The sequence below is a fragment of the Vigna unguiculata genome, chromosome 9 (assembly GCF_004118075.2).
Source record: "Vigna unguiculata cultivar IT97K-499-35 chromosome 9, ASM411807v1, whole genome shotgun sequence".
NCBI lineage: Eukaryota > Viridiplantae > Streptophyta > Magnoliopsida > Fabales > Fabaceae > Vigna > Vigna unguiculata.
Window position 1 is genome coordinate 27,767,017 of NC_040287.1, and position 16,820 is coordinate 27,783,836.

The following is a 16,820-nucleotide window of genomic DNA, read 5'->3' on the forward strand; positions in this document are numbered from 1 at the left end:
GATTTTAAAAGCTATATGACGTATTATATACTAAAGTACAAAAATTGACAAGACACTCATAAATTGTTTGTTTGAGAGGATTTAAAAGAAAAGTTTAAATACATTTATATATTATTTATAATTATTTTTGTTCCAATACTCTAACATCACCTTTAAGTTAGGTTAAGAATAGTTTAACATCTTCTCGATATAAGTGACATAAGGCTTTAATTTCAGTTTGACCTTCAGACCGCAACCTATTTGAACCGTTCACACAACTTTAATCTCGGTTCCAGTTTTAATTTCGGTTTACACACTTAAAAAGTTATTTTCATTTGTCAAATAACAGTGTTAAAATTAATTTTAGAATAAATAAGGAAATATAAACTTTTTTACTTCAAAATCGTATTTAACAAATATTAAATCATCAAGTATGCAAAAAAACTCTCCTAGGTATATAAAATAAATTCTTATAATAAGATCAGTCATGTATATTAAAATCACATTTTTTTTTTTTTATATTTGTTCGTGACTTCGAATGATGCAACACAGATTGAACACGTGTTAAGGTGGAAAATTGAAATCCATGTGAGAGCCACTAATAGAAAGAAGCCGAATGCGCGTTTCTCACATTTGAGATATACAAACTCACGTCTAAAATAATATTAAAGCAAATAACAATAAGTTGCTTTGCAAATCCACGTCCAGTGACACAAAAACGTGTTATAAACACAAAGTTACAATAAGCTTTGCAAGGGCTCATTTTAAGAGAAATTTGTTTTTCCAAAAGTCGTCTCTAAGAAAGGTTTTATATCAAATCATTTTATTAAATATAAAATAATCCAGACACCTGCTTAAAATAATTTTTTAACGTTGTGTGGATTGTCAAAAGTTGAATTGAGGTAAGTTAATAATAAACTTTAACTCAAATTTAGTATTTTTACTGAGATAATCATTTCATAAAAACTTACGAGTAAAATAAAAAGAAGAAATAAAATAAACTTAAATATAAATTAAGATGAGTTTATATATAAACTATTTTTCCTTGGGATTTTTTTTCATAAGTGATTATGAAAAAGTTGTCCATATTTTTTATGCTGTTTTCAAAGTCAAATCACATACCTAATGTGATTTAATGGAAAACGTCTAATGTGATTTAATGGAAAACGTCTTATAGGTAGAAGTACAAGATAAACATATTAATTTGTGTATAAGAGGTACTTAAAATCACGTCAAAACAACTGAGTACCACTAACACTAGGTAATGCATCTAACCAGATTTATGCACCTAAAGGAATTATCTTAAATTAGTAGAGACAAACTCCTATTTTAACTGTTAGTGTATTTGATTTAATATTTAAAGTCTCATGTCTCAATTTAAAAAACAGAAGTTATTTAAAATAACGTAAGACCCTAGAAAATGGCATTTAAGAAGTGATAAGTGATTTAAAATAGTGTGACTCGATTATTTTAATATTAAAAGGTTTTAGTATAAAACGAGTTTCGTTATTTTAAAACACATCATCTCTCTAAAAACCACTTTTCTAGAGTTCTCTGACTTCTCTCTAGAGGTTCTATCTCTTTGGTCGTCTGATTGAAGAACCGAGACCGTAGGATTGATCCTCTCGACGAGCTCTTCAAATTGGACCGATCAATTTCTCCTGACGCTGAAAAATGTGAGAAGAATGAGGCTGAGCGCTAGCCGAGCGGTGCCCTAGCGCTGGGACCCCTACAGGTCTGGAACGAGATTTTAATGCTGAAGCTGAGCGTTGGCTGCCAGATTTCATGTGTTTGCTATTTTGATGTGTTTCATTGCATTAACTTATCTGAAATGAATCTTTTTGACTGTCTTGGTATGCTTTGAGTGAGATTGGGTGAATATGGACCTGTTGTATGTGAATTATGGAGGAATTTCATGGAGAAATTCTAAGTGTGGATGAGGTAGGGTATGCAAAGACATAAGGACTCAGTTTTGGTTGGTATCCTGACGCTCCAATAACCATTAAGGCTCATATAGAGTATAATGAGTTATGTCGTGAGGAGTAGCAGGAGGTCTTAGCCACTGGACTCGATCAAGTCTTTGGCGCGAAGGAGACTTACCTGGTGTGATGATTAGGTGATAACCCATTGAGGCCAAACTCTGCAGAGTTTGGGAATCATACACAGTGCAAGCCACCAAGAGGTCTGATGTTAATTGCATATATCCGGATGATTGAGTCTAGAGTTGAATGGCGTGTGAGTATTGGAATGTTCATGTGTGAATTTGTGATAATTGATTGTTATTATGTTGTTACTCTAATGTAACTTTCTTTAAATCATTATTAGCTTATCCTTGCTTTTTGTGTTTCTGTCTCGTATTGTATGTTTTCCTTTTGCGATGATCACCTTTTCGATGGGAGCAGATGTGGTTGCAGTGTCAAGGGCACTTCTGGAGAATGAGGATCCATCGTTTTAGGTTATGGAGGAGCTTTCCAGTGGGAGCTTTAGTAGGGGTCAGTTTAAACATAGAGTTTACTAGTTTAGTTTAAGTGTATAATTGATATATTTTTATAGTCATATCTTTTGTAAGACTGTATTAATATATTGTGTACACTGGATTATCTTATTTGGAACTATGATGAAACTCCCTATTTTTTTTTATTAGTTTTAAGCTGCTAAAATTGGGATGTTACAAAATAGTGTCAAATTATAAATAAATCATGAATTCACATCCTATGTGAAAATAAACACATACTAAATCAATTCCCGAAAACACCAAAAGATCAACTCTTATTCCTATTTCACATGTGGCCACGTGCGAAAACATTTGACAAGCTTTTGGAGCCTATTTGCCCTATAAATAAACCTCAAGTAGAATGTAATGGTCTCTAATATTTCAGGGGAAAACAAATTAGTAACCGAACCAAACATATACACTTTAACCCACAATTGAACTATTATCTCGTGCTGATGGGAACAAAGACCACAAAGAAGCTCTAGCTATCAAGGGTAGCGTTTTACAAACAATTTTATATATAGTTGATGAAAAATGTTGTATACATTTAAGCTGAAAAAGTTACTTGAAAACATCCCACAAATAAAGCTTTTTACAAATTCCTGGAAAACTAGGTAAGTGATTGAATTAAATGCCTGTTATAGCAAATTTTCTAAATCATAGACCCCTGTATACTGACCTGTGAAAATATGCTCAATCTGACCTGATACGAGATTTCATAGAGTTGAAACGGCAGATTAAGAAGCCACAAACTGTTTCTGTTCAGGGGATTAATTGGGCCTAATATCCCCAACGACAGACTTTGGTTTGAAAACACCCCACAAATAATACTTGTCACAAATTCCTGCAAAATTAGATAAGTGGTTGAATTAAAAACCTAACACAGCAGATTTTCTAAATTTACATTAAAAGCCGAAGGTTTAGAACATACTCCGATCATTTGGAGGTAATAGATGTGAAGAAAAAATGAGGAGCTCTATGTTGTTAATGACCGCCTTGAGAGCAAATTCTTGTTCAATTACATCATTCATCACACCATCAAAAATTAACTCATCCCTAATTGATGTTAGAGAATATACAAAACAAGGTTTACATAGAAATTACAAAACCATTCAGTATGGAGAATATATTCTATTGATAAAGCATACCTTTCATAATGTGGAAAGAAATAGAGACCAATACTATCACCGTTAGGAGGAGACATATCAAACCTCTCAGGCCAAATACCACGCCTTGATAACATCTCCACGTCAAGCAGTTTAGGAAGCTCTGTCACTGCCAAATGCACTTTTGAGCAAGCTCCGCCTGACGCATAAGCAACAAGACCAAAATTTGTTGCGTTGTTCAATATAAATTGTCCCCTATACATGAAAAAATGTTTGTAAAAATAAGGTGCATAAATAACCCTCTAAGGGAATTATAACAAATTACTTGAACTTCATTTCAATGATTAACAGGACAAAAGCAGCCTCAACACAGAAAAATAAAGTAAAAATCTCACGTCCAAACTGGATCACTAAGTGGGTGAGCACGGCTAGGCTTGTCAAATTCTGGATAACTATGGTCTTGAGTCGTTAAGGCTTCAGAGTAAACATATTTCCCATGCTCCAATGCTTGCTCGTCAGTTAACATATTTATAGGACCTTTAGGTGATTCAGGCTCCTCATAATAGATGCCATTGTCTTCAAGGATCGGTTGTCTCTTCTCAATGTCATTTTTCCTATGGCATTCGGTATGAAAACCTTCAGATGATCTAACAGATTTTGGTTTTCTAACTGCAAACCTCTCCTTTTTCATTTCTATCCTTCTATATTTTGCTTCAGCAACATGAGTTACACGCTTGCTTCTTCTTAATTCTTCAGATCCCCATCTTTTGGGGTTACGTGGTGCACAGTCCTCACATTTCCAGATAATTGTTCCATCATCTTCTGTATAGAACTCGTCTAAACAATATCTGCAAATATATAAACAATTGTTCCATCATCTTCTGTATAGAACTTATGTAAACAATATCTGCAAATATATAAACTATTTGTTAAGCACATTTACATATATCAGGCTAGAAAAAGAAGTACACAACATCTTAGGTTCCAGTTTTATACTTTCACTTCTCCACTTGAAACACAAGTATGTATGAATTGTGGATATATTCAGATCACATCAATATATAAACTGGTGCAGTGTAAATTAGAATCAAAATAAGACGAATATTAAGCTCCTTAATAAATTTACCACTTAACTTTACACGTAGTTTATTCTATAGAGTTGCCTCTAGAACCTCAGAGATTTAGTGAAATATTAGCTAGTTAGTCATTTGAATTTACAAATGCAGCAACAATTTCTCTAAATAAATTACTTTCCTTCATAAAGTAATAAAATGATAAATCTAAAAGTGGTAAGTGACCTTCAAAGAAGAAGAGATTGGAGGTTTATATGCAGAGGAGCTTGCTAATCACATAAAGCTTTCAGTGACTTTCACAATAAGAGTTCAAATGTTGTGGTTCCCATTTTTAATACTCAATGAAACTGCAATATTTGAATTCATACAGCGAAGGTAGCTACTTAAAAATAGAAAATTTGAATCATAATCAATGAAGCCCATAAAGTGGTAACCTATAACTCTAAACTTATAGCTTCTAAATGTAGTCATTCAATAAAAGACCTAGCAAACTGATATTGTTGATACATGCTAGATTGATCAGGGATAAAACATTACTGTTGAGAAATTCCTGCCGCAATTGTTATAATTTGGCAGATCTTTTCGTTAATGTATAACAACTTGTAAGACAAAAGTACATAATATACATGCTCCATCTTGAGGACATCTTAGAACATATAATGTATATGTACATTCAGTTAGTTCATTAGTTCTACTTTTTCTTTCCTTTTATTTAGTTCCAAATTACGATTTTCATATAGTCATATTATAATGTGAGCCTCAATATTTTTTCCTTATTCTTAAATTTTTGTTAGGCAATCGAGAATAAACAAGCGTCAATATTGAAAATTACAGTACCGATGGCTTCCTATTTTTTCCAATGTATATAAACTAGAAGAGACAAATAAATCAAATTCCAATTCTGTTCTGACATACCATATAATATCATACAATGCGAAAAAACACATACCTATGCTGAACACACGCTTTACATTCGACGCAATATACGTGGCACTTCGGATCTCCTTTATCACCACATATTAGACAGATATCTGTCTATCAAATTCAATGAGACAATTATGGACACGCATTTTAATATTAGGCCACGAAACAAACTATAAGTAGAAATGTTTTAGAAAAAGGAAAAATATTGCTATCAATAATCATAGATAAATTCTAAATTGGTTGAGTATCGAGATAAAAGACACATTAAAACTGCGCAGCAAAGCACAAAAAGGGTCCTGTCAACATTTTCTATATATTAAGAGCACATAAACTCATCAAAACAATCACAAGGTCTAGTATCCATTACTCCTTACATATCCACTGTTGAAACAAATTAAGAAAATTGGGGCAACTCAAAAGTCAGAAAAATGCAAAATTAGTTATTCCTTAGCATATCTCCTAAAGGAACACGTTAACAAATGCAGCATTTTCTAGTTCAACTTAAGCAACTCAAATATGGGTCAATTACCAGTTGCAACAAATTTCTATGAAGTCGCAACTCATAACTCAAAATTCTAAAGGATTTTGAAAACAAGATGCAAGTTATCGGAAGTAAAAATTATTTTAACTTCAGAACATTTGTATCTTATTTTATGTTCAAAGTGTTCATAACAATCTTTAAAATCCGTTACAGAATTATGCTATCTAGCACATTCACACGACACTTTTGGGGCAACATAAATGAGGATGCCCCTAAAAAGATGTCATAAAAGAAAGAGTATTGCTAGTAGAGACCCGTTCATGGTAAACACTATGCATGGCAATATATAAGCCATAGAATTCATATATATTTTAACAATTTTGAAGATACTAAAAACTTATTTAACCTTAATTTTAACGATTCGAAAAACACTTGATTATAGAGATGCATCTAATATTAACACAACACACTACTCCAAAAGTAGGTTAAATGATCTTTTCAGTCCTTGTAAGTCTATATTTTTCAGTTAGACATTCAATATTGACAAATAAGTAAATAAAAAATCACTGAAGTCTAGAGGACTTTTCTGACTTAAATTGTAGGAAAGGATTATAAGAAGTGTTAGCTTGTGTAGTTGAAGCATCACCAAGGCTAGTGTGGCCAGGTTTAGGGAAAGAACTAAAAGCTAAATTGTCATAACTTAATAATTAACATTTATAGAAGTCTAGAAGACTCTTCTGGCTCAACAAATTAACTTAGAGCAGGATAGATAAAATTGAAAAATTTATCAGCGTTTAAAAATTGAGATAATAATAAAGAGTGAAGCCTGATTTTAGAAGCTTGGAAGTATGTTTTTATTGCTGAAACGTTTAGAGAAAAAAATCTTTCTACAAACGCATATCGTATAGGAAATAGAAAAAAAGAAAAATTCTATAATTTAAAATTATTTTATAGATAAACTAAAGCAACCTTTTTCATAATAAAGTTGATATATATAAGTGTATTCTTAATTCATTTATTTATTCTCTTCTCAAACAGTATCTTTAGAAAAGTGTTCCAACACAAAAAATCCTAATGTTAATAATATCAAATAAGGTAAAGTAAAAAAGAAAGAGTGAGCAACTAGCGACTGAGAATCGGAACTGGTATAAATGTGATTTGATTGTTCGAATTCTAGAAAAAAAAAAGTTTTGAAGAGTTAGAGAAATGTGCATGTGCGCACACTTTTTGTCTTTTTGAATTAGAATAAAAGAACAATATTGAATCGCTAAACTTTGACTAAGACGGTATCGTCAAAATTCTGAGAAACTCCACTGCCAAAATTGACTGAACTAGTTTCGATCTTTCAGAATCTATTCTTGACGAGTATAGTATTATGTATAAAAAGTTGCGAAATTGTTGGAAAGAGAAGTTCACATTGCACCATGAAATTCAAGGGTTAGAGAAAGGGGGAAAACAATGAAAAGATGGGTTATGAGGTGGTGTACCTTTTCACGCTGATGAATCATCTTCACAAATCGCTTTCCCTGAACCGATGAACAAGTTTCGCCAAACGCTGTGTTCTATCACATGTCTCTCTTCTGTTTTCATTTTTACTCTCTTTTTTAACCTTTTGCACTACACCCTAGGTCTTTCTATTTTCTCTTCAGTCTTTTTCTTCACATAACCTCATTTACTATTTTATTAATTATTAAGTCGAAATTTATTTATTTATAGTAATTATAATGAAATATGAGAATGAGATATTAATTTTTCCTTACTTGGTGTCATTTTTGAAGAAAAGGATTTTACTAGCATGGTCCGCAAAAAATAACTTAACTTTTTTTTTTCTTTTCCTTGTATACATAGAGTTAAAATCGTAAGACATGTCTATTTATCTTTTCTCATGAAAGTACAGTACTTTTTTACTATTTAATTTAGATTTATTATGTATTCTGATTTGTTTAACAACTTTTTTTGAATATCTGCAAATCAAGACAAACAGGACGATACATGCACTGCGTTAATCAGATACTCAAAAGAATATTTTAATCGTAACGGCAATAAAGCATGTCTTTTTTGGGTACGATATTTTGTTTTTTTTTTTTTTTTACATAAAAGCTATGTTTATTTTCGAAGAGGTTTTATGAAAACTAGCGTAAACACAAATTGACTTTGAAATAATGGCACAAAATATTATCAATTTTGTTTAAATTATTATTTTCCTTCACTGTCAATAAGTAATGAGTTTTTTTTATTTGCTAAGTTAAAAAATTATAACAGTCTAAAACAACTAATTTCACATATTACACGTTAAACACGTTTGGTTATTAGTAGATAATTATAAAATATCAAAGTAATTATTAAATATTATATTCATGAAGTCAAAAAACATAATTAAACAAACGAGCTTAAGCTCAAACTTTGTATTTTTTTAATGTCAAAGTCAAAACTTTAACTGGAGTCGTTAATGAGTTATGTATGCTTAATCATCTATTTTTTTTTTTTTTCACAAACCAAATTCAAACTTGAAGAATATAAGGTTAGGGTCTACTTGTTTATACATCTGTAAGAAGAAAAGTTAAGATATCATTGTTAATGAAGAGAAACTGCATAAAGCAAGAAAAGCTCGTATTTTGAACAAAAATTCAATTGAGTTTTCTTCTTTTTATTAATCTATACCTATCGTATAAGTTAGCTAATATTCACAAAAATAAATGTTACAATAAGAAAGCTGAGGGTTCTGGTGGCCTGACTCTACAAGCAGACCACCTTAAATCGGTGACATACTAAAACTGTAAATTTACAAACTCGTGGAATATGTCAACAATGTTTGACATGTATCATGAATTCAGTAATGAGAATAGTCGTAGTTGAGCACAACACTGCTCAGATAAACATCTTTCTTACTCAAAGCCTCAATTTTTCTGTAGGTTATGCTACGAATCCAAGGCCCTCAAACTCTTCTATGAATCTCCATCTTTTACCACCTTTAACATGGAAAGCCAAAACCATAGAACCTTGAATGCAAAGTAAGCAGTTACTTTATACTCCACAAAGCCATGCCAGTGTTCTAAAGCCTAATTGGAAGTCCAAAGTTATGGAATGTCTTTATGGTTCCATCACAACCTGCTGCCACAATGGATAATCCCCATGTTTCTGATACGTATTTTTGCTTCTGGTGATCAAATTCAACTTCTGCAAGAGGTAAATCCCAACTAGGAAGCTTCTCTTCGGGCCATGTAACAGAACCCCTGCATGTACCATCAATGGAGAACCAACTTCCAAAAGAAAAACGTTCTGATTCCCTAACACCATGAGCAGCTTCTAGTTGGGGTTGCATTTCTGAAGAATAGTGGGCGAAATCATTGCCAGAACCTCTTTCTTCTGCAGTCATGCTAGACCAAGGTATTGCAATAGTAACCCCTTTAGAGCCAAAGTACTCACAGGAATACTTGGATTTTGTACTTTTTGGAGAAGTGTTTCCCAAGTCATTGAAGTTCCACATGTACACACGAGAGTCTCCTCCTACTGAAATTATATGCTCCCCACCAGAGGTAAATGAACCAGACATTTGACTTCCAGACCTTGGAAGAGCTGCAGAGAGTAGTATGATCAACCAACTTAGAACATTCCATGTGAATTAAGTATCAACAATGTCATAATGTAGATGGTGGAAGCAAGTTTTATCTTAACTTGTAAAAGCCACAATTTAGATTAGGTGAAGTAAAAGATCACATAAGAACACATGCAATCTGTAAATGGAAAATAAAGACTTTCTGTGCTATATGACATGCATATAACTTTATATCAGATACAGAAGGTGGGCATTCAGTTTAAGGATGAAATGTTCGACAATTTCTGTGATAGTCGCTCCAAGTTTAAAACTTGAAGTGTTCAACAGTGTTTTTGACTATCAATGCAACCAGATGAAAAGATCATACTGAAAAATCTTGCAATTGTTTAAAGATATTAGTAACTAATTCAACAATCATGTGGTTGACTACTCATTGCTTAGTGCTCTACCTTTATATGTTTGAACAAGTTCAATGCCTTCCAATATTCTAACTTTGGAATCTTCAGATGTAATCATAACTCTCTGATGGTTTTTCTGAGAAAACTGCAATGTAATAAGGGTGTTGAAATGTAAGCAAAGTAAGAGAAAAGTATAAATTTTAGAGGTGACAAAGTTTCAAGGAAAAAATAAAACCTGAATGCCTGTTATCTTGTTGCCAGACGTTCTCTTCTTTCCATTGACACGAATTTGCGCATCAAGCTGGAAATGTTTGCCTAAACAATTAGAAATACTATTTAGAGACTTTAATTCATATAATTTTTGGTATTTCACCCTACTAAAGGGAGTTCAAGACTTAATTAACTAGTAATCCGCGGGTTAATACCTGAGGTGACATAAAAGCGGCAAGTGCCTGTGAGGGAACCGACTACAAAACCCTGCACAAGTGAATAGTCATAGGTTCAATATCTAATGAAGAAAAAAATCTAGAATTGTGATTAGTAACAAGACATACAAAATCACAGAGATTCGGTCAAGAAATCACAGCATACTTGTCCATCTGGTCGGTAGCTTATAGCACTTATCACATCTCGAATGTCTGCCCAGTCAACAACTCGCTCTTCATGGATACCCCATATTCGGACTTTGCCATCTATGCAACCACTGATGAAGAAATTTTCGTCAACCGGGTTGAATTGAATGCAAGTCACTGTTTCCATGTCAGAACAAGACAAAATGGTTATTACACTTGTTTGATTAAGATATCGCAATTTCCCACATTCTAGAAAATTATGAAAGTAAACAAACCATACTTACCATAGTCTTTGTGATGGAAAACTCTCAGACATTCATTACAGCCAATTTTCCACAAGCGAACAGTTTTATCCGAAGAAGAAGAAAGGAGAGTCTGCAAGAGGAACAAACTCTAGATCAGATTTAACAAAGTTTGTAAATGGTCTAAATATAAAAAGCTTTTGCAAATGAAACTCACATCAGAATTGGACCAAGCCAAATCCAGGACATCGCTGGTATGACCACAAAATTCATGCAATGGTGATTCCTCGACTTTCAAAATCTTGTTAGGAAGAACAACGAAGGATTGGCTTGAGTGTTTCTGCTGAGAACCAGAGGAGCCATGTTTCACTTTGCTAACAGCACTGTCTTCTGCATTGAAGCAGATACTAGATGTATTCAGTGATGTCACACGCCATATGCGTATAACACCATCTTCACCACCACTAGCCAGATATTGGCCATTGGGACTAAACTTCATAGTCCAAATCAGGCCTTCGTGAGCTCTAATCTCTTGCCCAATATACAGTGCACTGAACTCCATCCACCTCTTCTTATTCTGCTTTACTTTTATTCTACGAGTTTTATTTGGCCCTGAATTCAACTTTGAACTGACTTTTCCCCAACCTCCTTTTTTGTTGCTTACAAAGTGTTTCCACCAACTTTTCTTCTCTTCCTCTCTAGCCTCAGCTTTTCTATGTCTAACCTCTTGATCTGTGAAAGAAACCTCATAAATCTTCCCTTCTAAACTTGCATCTGGTTTATCTTTGGGGCCTCCTTTCTGATCCTCAGAAGTTGTTTCGCTTCCCGAGAGAACCAACTCCTCAGAAACCTGATCATAAGGCAAAATACAACTACAAGTATCCGAAACTTCCTCACTATCGCCGGTCCTCTCCAGTTCAAATCTCACTGATGAGCTATCAGAATTCATCATATTATTATTCTCTTGAGAACAAAGCTCGGAAGAACCATGATGCCACCCCATCCCCTGCAAAAACTTTCCCCTCCTTTCCTTCACGCTCACGGGCTCATTCGCCCAAATCTCATAACCCGACTCTTGTTCTGTCAGAGCAGACCCTTGGGTCGGTGAGAAACAATCCACTGAGTCAAAAAACACATCAAAATCTCCCTCATCAGAGACCAGCATAGCTTGCAATCAAACGCAAATGTCCCACATACGAAGAGAAAATGCCACCTCCAACCCTTCCCCTGCTTCTGCGACACCTTAAATACACCACACCCCCAAAATCAAGGGAACAAGTTTCTCTCGCTGATGGAGAAAAACTAAACTGAATATAAAATGCCACCACCACAAACAGGGACCAAGTACGAGGAACCTCTCAGAAATTCAACAAAACAGCCAATGACAACACTTGTTGGCATGTTGGAAACCCTCTAAAGACCAGGATCCCAATACTTAAAATAAAAAAAGAAGTATAATTTATTCTTCAAACCCCAATAACACCACAATAGAATAAGTAAATTCAAAAGCAGAACCTAGAAGATACACAAGAAGAAGCCAAAACCGTTTTGAGGCGAAACGCTACCCTCTTGAATTCAAAGCTATCACCGACCCTATTGCAATGTTGGCCACAACACCAAGTCCAAGGTCAAACAAAAGAAGTTCTCCGAGTGCAGTGAACCAAGCGATTCAAGACACAGAGAGACTGGCGGAAGAAGAAAAGTGTTGTCACCTAGAAAACAAACCAACCAAGCCACCTCGAGATTGAAGAGTGGAACTGCATGCACGAGCCGCTCACGCGGTAAACAAGATGTTACTGTTCTCCATACTCTGCAACTGCAACAACCACTCCACATTCACCTCCACGCTTTTGCTGTAATCCCCCACCTATTATCTCCCTCTGTCGTAACTAACCAAAGAGAGGGTTTCGAGATTATTTTATACTTTAAAATAATCATCAAATAGTGACACAAGTTTAACATTGACTGTGTCATAAAACAAATAACAATAATAAAATAAGAATGGTATTGTTGCAACATTACATTAAAAGTGAAGAGACAAAAAGTACAGAATTTTTAAAAGCATTTCGCTTTCGATGGATAGGACCTGCTACGTGAAAAGAATATGCCTACATCAAGCATAAGTGTTGCTGAACCAGAAACCACAGATCAAAATTTCAGTCCATTCAATTCACCACAACAGCATCCAACTCCATGGTCTTTTCATTATGCCAAAAGGTTTTTCATTTTATCAAAATCTTCTTTTTTCTGTATTTGTTTGTTGGTAGGCATGTGAAGGAAATATATAACTAACAACAACACAGGACACCACGCTACAATTTTTAAAAGGGGGTTAGTGATATTAATTAAGACCAAGATTAGTATAGCTAGATAATTCCATGATTGATGATTCCTAGCATTGTCTTTAAGGCGCATTAATGGCTATAAGAGCTATTGTAGAGATAAAGGGTTGAAAAAAAAAACACAAGTGAAATTGGTTTGTGAAGTAGTGGAGTAGTATTAGGGTGAAGTAGTACTGGGTGCTATGTAAGTGCCTTTTACCCTTCATAGAAAAAGCGATGACCCGAAAGTGTTAAGACCTAAGGGTGACATAGGTGCCCACTTGGAGCGCCATAGGGGTTCCTTATTACAGCAAAACATAATAGCACCCCTCTCTTCCTCTGCAATGCAGTTCAGATTTTAATTTCTTGGGCTTCGTGTGATGTTTTGCTTCCACCATTAATGAGGGGTTGTTGGTATTGTGCAACAAAACTAACACTGCACCCCTTAATAGCAGGACTCCTCTTCTTCAACCCAAAACCTCTCATTTTTTTCATACTTTTTTCTCTTGAAATTGACATCTGATCAGGTTTTCCACAAAACATTGCTACTATTCTCACGACTTTCACTACCAGCTAACTAGCTTCCTCTGTAGTTTTAAGCTTCTTCGTATTAAAAAGAATTTACCATATATATCACACACTTCAAATTTTAACTATCTGATTCCTTCAAAATATTATCTTTTCCATAAAAAATAAAACATGATTTTAATTCTCAAAACTTATGCATGTGCATAGCACAGTTCCATTCTTATTACAAGATGCAATTCCTTACTTGCCCTCCTATCTCTTCTTTTGTTTTCTCTTCTACTAATAGTCATGACAAATTTTTTATGTAAGTAATTAGATTCAAAAATAAAAAAATTAAGTATTTATTTATATAGTACTTTAATTAAAAAAAAAAGTAAAATTGATCTTATACTTCCACCATGCACTAAAGACAAAAAAAATAGGATTATTGCATATATTATAATGAAAACTGTTGCATGGTGCATCCTAATTTTTACTATATGAAAGGAAAATAATAATAAAATATTACAAACCGTACGATAAAAAGAAAAAAAAAATGAGTTGAAGAAGACATGAACTACAAATTAACATACAAAATACATTATTAATGTGAATTGTCGTTAGTAAAATTTTTAAAAAAGTTATATAAATATTAATAATTTTACCATACAATAATGTATAATAAATATCAATAATAATATTGTCATTATTATAATTATTAATAAAATACCTTGGCTTCATGCTAATGACACTGAAAGGACCTTTCTATGTCCAGGGTAATCAGATCTCTGTAAACCGATTATGATTTTCACTTTTTTCGAAAAAGGATTTCTGAATTTAAAAAAAAAAAAAAAAATATATATATATATATATATATATATATATATATATATATATATAGATATACATTTGAAACTGGATTTTTTAGCAACAAGCCACTACAAGAAACTCACATGACTAGGTTGAATTACCCATCATTCATTTAAGAAGCAATGGAAGGACTTTTTATCAGGGTGTGTAGCCTTTTCAGGGCATAATAATGTGAGTAAAAACTATTTGAAGAAATGCCTAAGAGTGTGGCAAAGCAATTTTCACATCCAAATTAGTTTGAATCCTTGGAACTGTGTGGGACAAAACTGAATCGAAATTGTGCACGACATATATGACTTGAAAACAACTGTGAAAAATAAAATGCATATGATAAGATTGATCATAGTATATATCATTATCACGACTTAGCATCCTTCGAACCTTCCAAAACCTTCCCAAAGTCACAACTCAATCTCTCACTTTAATTTGAAAAGAGTGATTTACGATATGAACAAAGTTCCTTCTAGTTGAAGAGATTTACTTAAGATAATAAAAATGTAGAGGGGAAAAAATTGAAATAGATGAATGTGTTAGAGAAATAGGCATGGACCATATGGTAGGTGTATGACACTAATAAGTGTGGAGCCACAAGCACTGGAGTGTAGGGTGAGAAGCCCCTTTCAATTCTGATATTTTTGCTTCATTATCTGTTTAATGTTATCCCAAACCGCACAAGCACTAGCTGTAATATAATGGATGTTTCAGAATCATGCACTCGTGTTGCTTCGTGCCAACTTCTTCCAAGTGTGTTACCATGTGCCCGCAATAATTAAAACGAATTAAAATATTAAAAATACAGTGAACTATATTGTAGGAACTCTGACACATATCTTATTTGTCCATAAAACAACCATATAATGTTCATTACCGAATCCTTCACATGCTCAATCAAGTCCTTTAAAGTATGCTTTGTGGTTGATGATTATAGTTGTATTTTAATATGATTGAAGATAATAATCATCATCAACATTCAGATATGTGTGTGGTGTTACTTTTTTTCTTGTTTTAAGAGGTTAAGTGTTTGTGAGAGACAAACAAAGATGAAGCTTGAAATCTAACATAGCCGCCACTGGGGAATTTCATATTGAACTGTTGAGAGTAAAGACAAGAGATATGTGAGAATTCTCACATGCATGATGGATGCTTTTTATTCTGGAATGACAAGACGAGGGAAGAGAAGGGCTATTGAGGTTTTGTAAAGACCTAAATCTATGTAGCATTTGCAGATTAAAGAACATAAAAATCAGAGCACTATAGCAGATTTGATGCTACGAGGACACCTTTTTAGTATCATTAAAATGACCCTTGTGGTGTTGGAAGTTTATAGATGTAGCATCGTAATTTTGAACGTGGATTTTCTCAGGAAAAAAAATGAGAGAGAAAATGGAATGATGAATTAGTCCTACTAAGTTTGGTCGCCAATTTCAATCGCAGAACAAGTATTGCATACCATGGAGCAGTGGCATGTTTAAATTATTAGGCGTTTTGCAATGCCAATCATGATATTTGATTTCCCTACTCTCTTGGGTCGCATTCACTTTCTCATTTTGCTTTACAATAATGGTTCAGAAATATCAGAAAGGTGTAAAGAAGGGAAGAAAAAGATGAGGAAGAAAACAAGATAGGTGATTTCATTCCAGAAAATAGTGAGTTGCACTTCCAGAGATTTCCTTTCTAAATTTGCTTTTATCCCACAAAACAATAAAGTGAAGCAAATGGAGGGAGACATGGCGAAAATAGGCACAGAAGGAGCAACAGGGTATCTGAAATTGACACAAAAATTAAAGCTTTTTTCTTTCTCAAAAGCCATAGGAGGAAACTTCATACGTGCACACAAAAAATTCATTCATTCATTCTGATGATGGAGTGCAGAGACAGAGAAAATTATAGAGGCTATGCATGAGAATTAATTAATTAGGATGAAATAGTAGAAAATTTTCAAGTGTGAAGTGAACACTAACCTCTAGGGACCCAGCATGGTTTGGTTCTTCAAAACCTTTGAACTCAGATTGCAATCAAAGACACAGAGGGCAAAGCAGTGTCATAATTGATGTCTTTTTATCTATAGTAGCTATGTACTGTCGTGTATATATATATATTTATAATTCTTGTTCTCCTGAAGAACCAAGGCCACTTTGCTTTTCTCCACCCACAACTTCACTTTTTATATGCTTCTTTGGATGATAATTCTTTAAGAAAATTAATTAAAATACCAAATTTGATATCGGTTTTAAACATAATTTCAAAGTATATTGCTACTATTTATGAGATCAGATAGTGTTTTCAAAAGAGTGTGA

General features: G+C 33.5%; 2 protein-coding genes across 3 annotated transcripts; both read right to left on the minus strand.

Moving 5' to 3' along the window:
• Positions 1 to 2,899: 2,899 nt before the first annotated feature.
• LOC114162841 lies at positions 2,900 to 7,695 on the minus strand. Of its 2 annotated transcripts, XM_028046818.1 has the most exons (6): positions 7,545 to 7,695; positions 5,602 to 5,687; positions 3,975 to 4,427; positions 3,622 to 3,834; positions 3,405 to 3,529; positions 2,900 to 3,317 (listed from the first exon to the last, which is right to left on the minus strand). In XM_028046818.1, the coding sequence occupies exons 1-6, from the start codon at positions 7,563 to 7,565 to the stop codon at positions 3,244 to 3,246; spliced, it is 972 nt and encodes a 323-aa protein (XP_027902619.1). In that variant the 5' UTR covers positions 7,566 to 7,695; the 3' UTR covers positions 2,900 to 3,243. The 2 variants fall into 2 exon arrangements, with proteins under 2 accessions (XP_027902619.1, XP_027902621.1); XM_028046820.1 differs by lacking the exon at positions 2,900 to 3,317 and having other exon boundaries at positions 3,405 to 3,482.
• A 988-nt stretch (positions 7,696 to 8,683) lies between these two features.
• LOC114196278 (WD repeat-containing protein 44-like) lies at positions 8,684 to 16,599 on the minus strand. Its single transcript, XM_028086872.1, has 8 exons — positions 16,485 to 16,599; positions 11,043 to 12,714; positions 10,868 to 10,958; positions 10,603 to 10,760; positions 10,437 to 10,488; positions 10,247 to 10,326; positions 10,063 to 10,156; positions 8,684 to 9,633 (listed from the first exon to the last, which is right to left on the minus strand). Exons 2-8 carry the CDS (start codon positions 11,988 to 11,990, stop codon positions 9,110 to 9,112), a joined length of 1,947 nt encoding a protein of 648 aa, XP_027942673.1. The 5' UTR covers positions 11,991 to 12,714; positions 16,485 to 16,599; the 3' UTR covers positions 8,684 to 9,109.
• Positions 16,600 to 16,820: the final 221 nt, after the last annotated feature.

Bases quoted from the DNA above. Each gene is read 5' to 3' on its own strand.
- LOC114162841 (XM_028046818.1), bottom strand. From the start codon at position 7,565: ATGATTCATCAGCGTGAAAAG. The intron at 3,835-3,974 runs GTGAGATTTTTA...TTTCATGTATAG, and splicing joins CTTAGTGATCCAGTTTGGAC to GGGACAATTTATATTGAACA. The intron at 3,530-3,621 runs GTATGCTTTATC...AACATCAATTAG, and splicing joins TTCTTTCCACATTATGAAAG to GGATGAGTTAATTTTTGATG.
- LOC114196278 (XM_028086872.1), bottom strand. From the start codon at position 11,990: ATGCTGGTCTCTGATGAGGGAGATTTTGATGTGTTTTTTGACTCAGTG. The intron at 10,489-10,602 runs GTATGCTGTGAT...TCACTTGTGCAG, and splicing joins GCTACCGACCAGATGGACAA to GGTTTTGTAGTCGGTTCCCT. The intron at 10,157-10,246 runs GTTTTATTTTTT...ATTACATTGCAG, and splicing joins ACAAGATAACAGGCATTCAG to TTTTCTCAGAAAAACCATCA.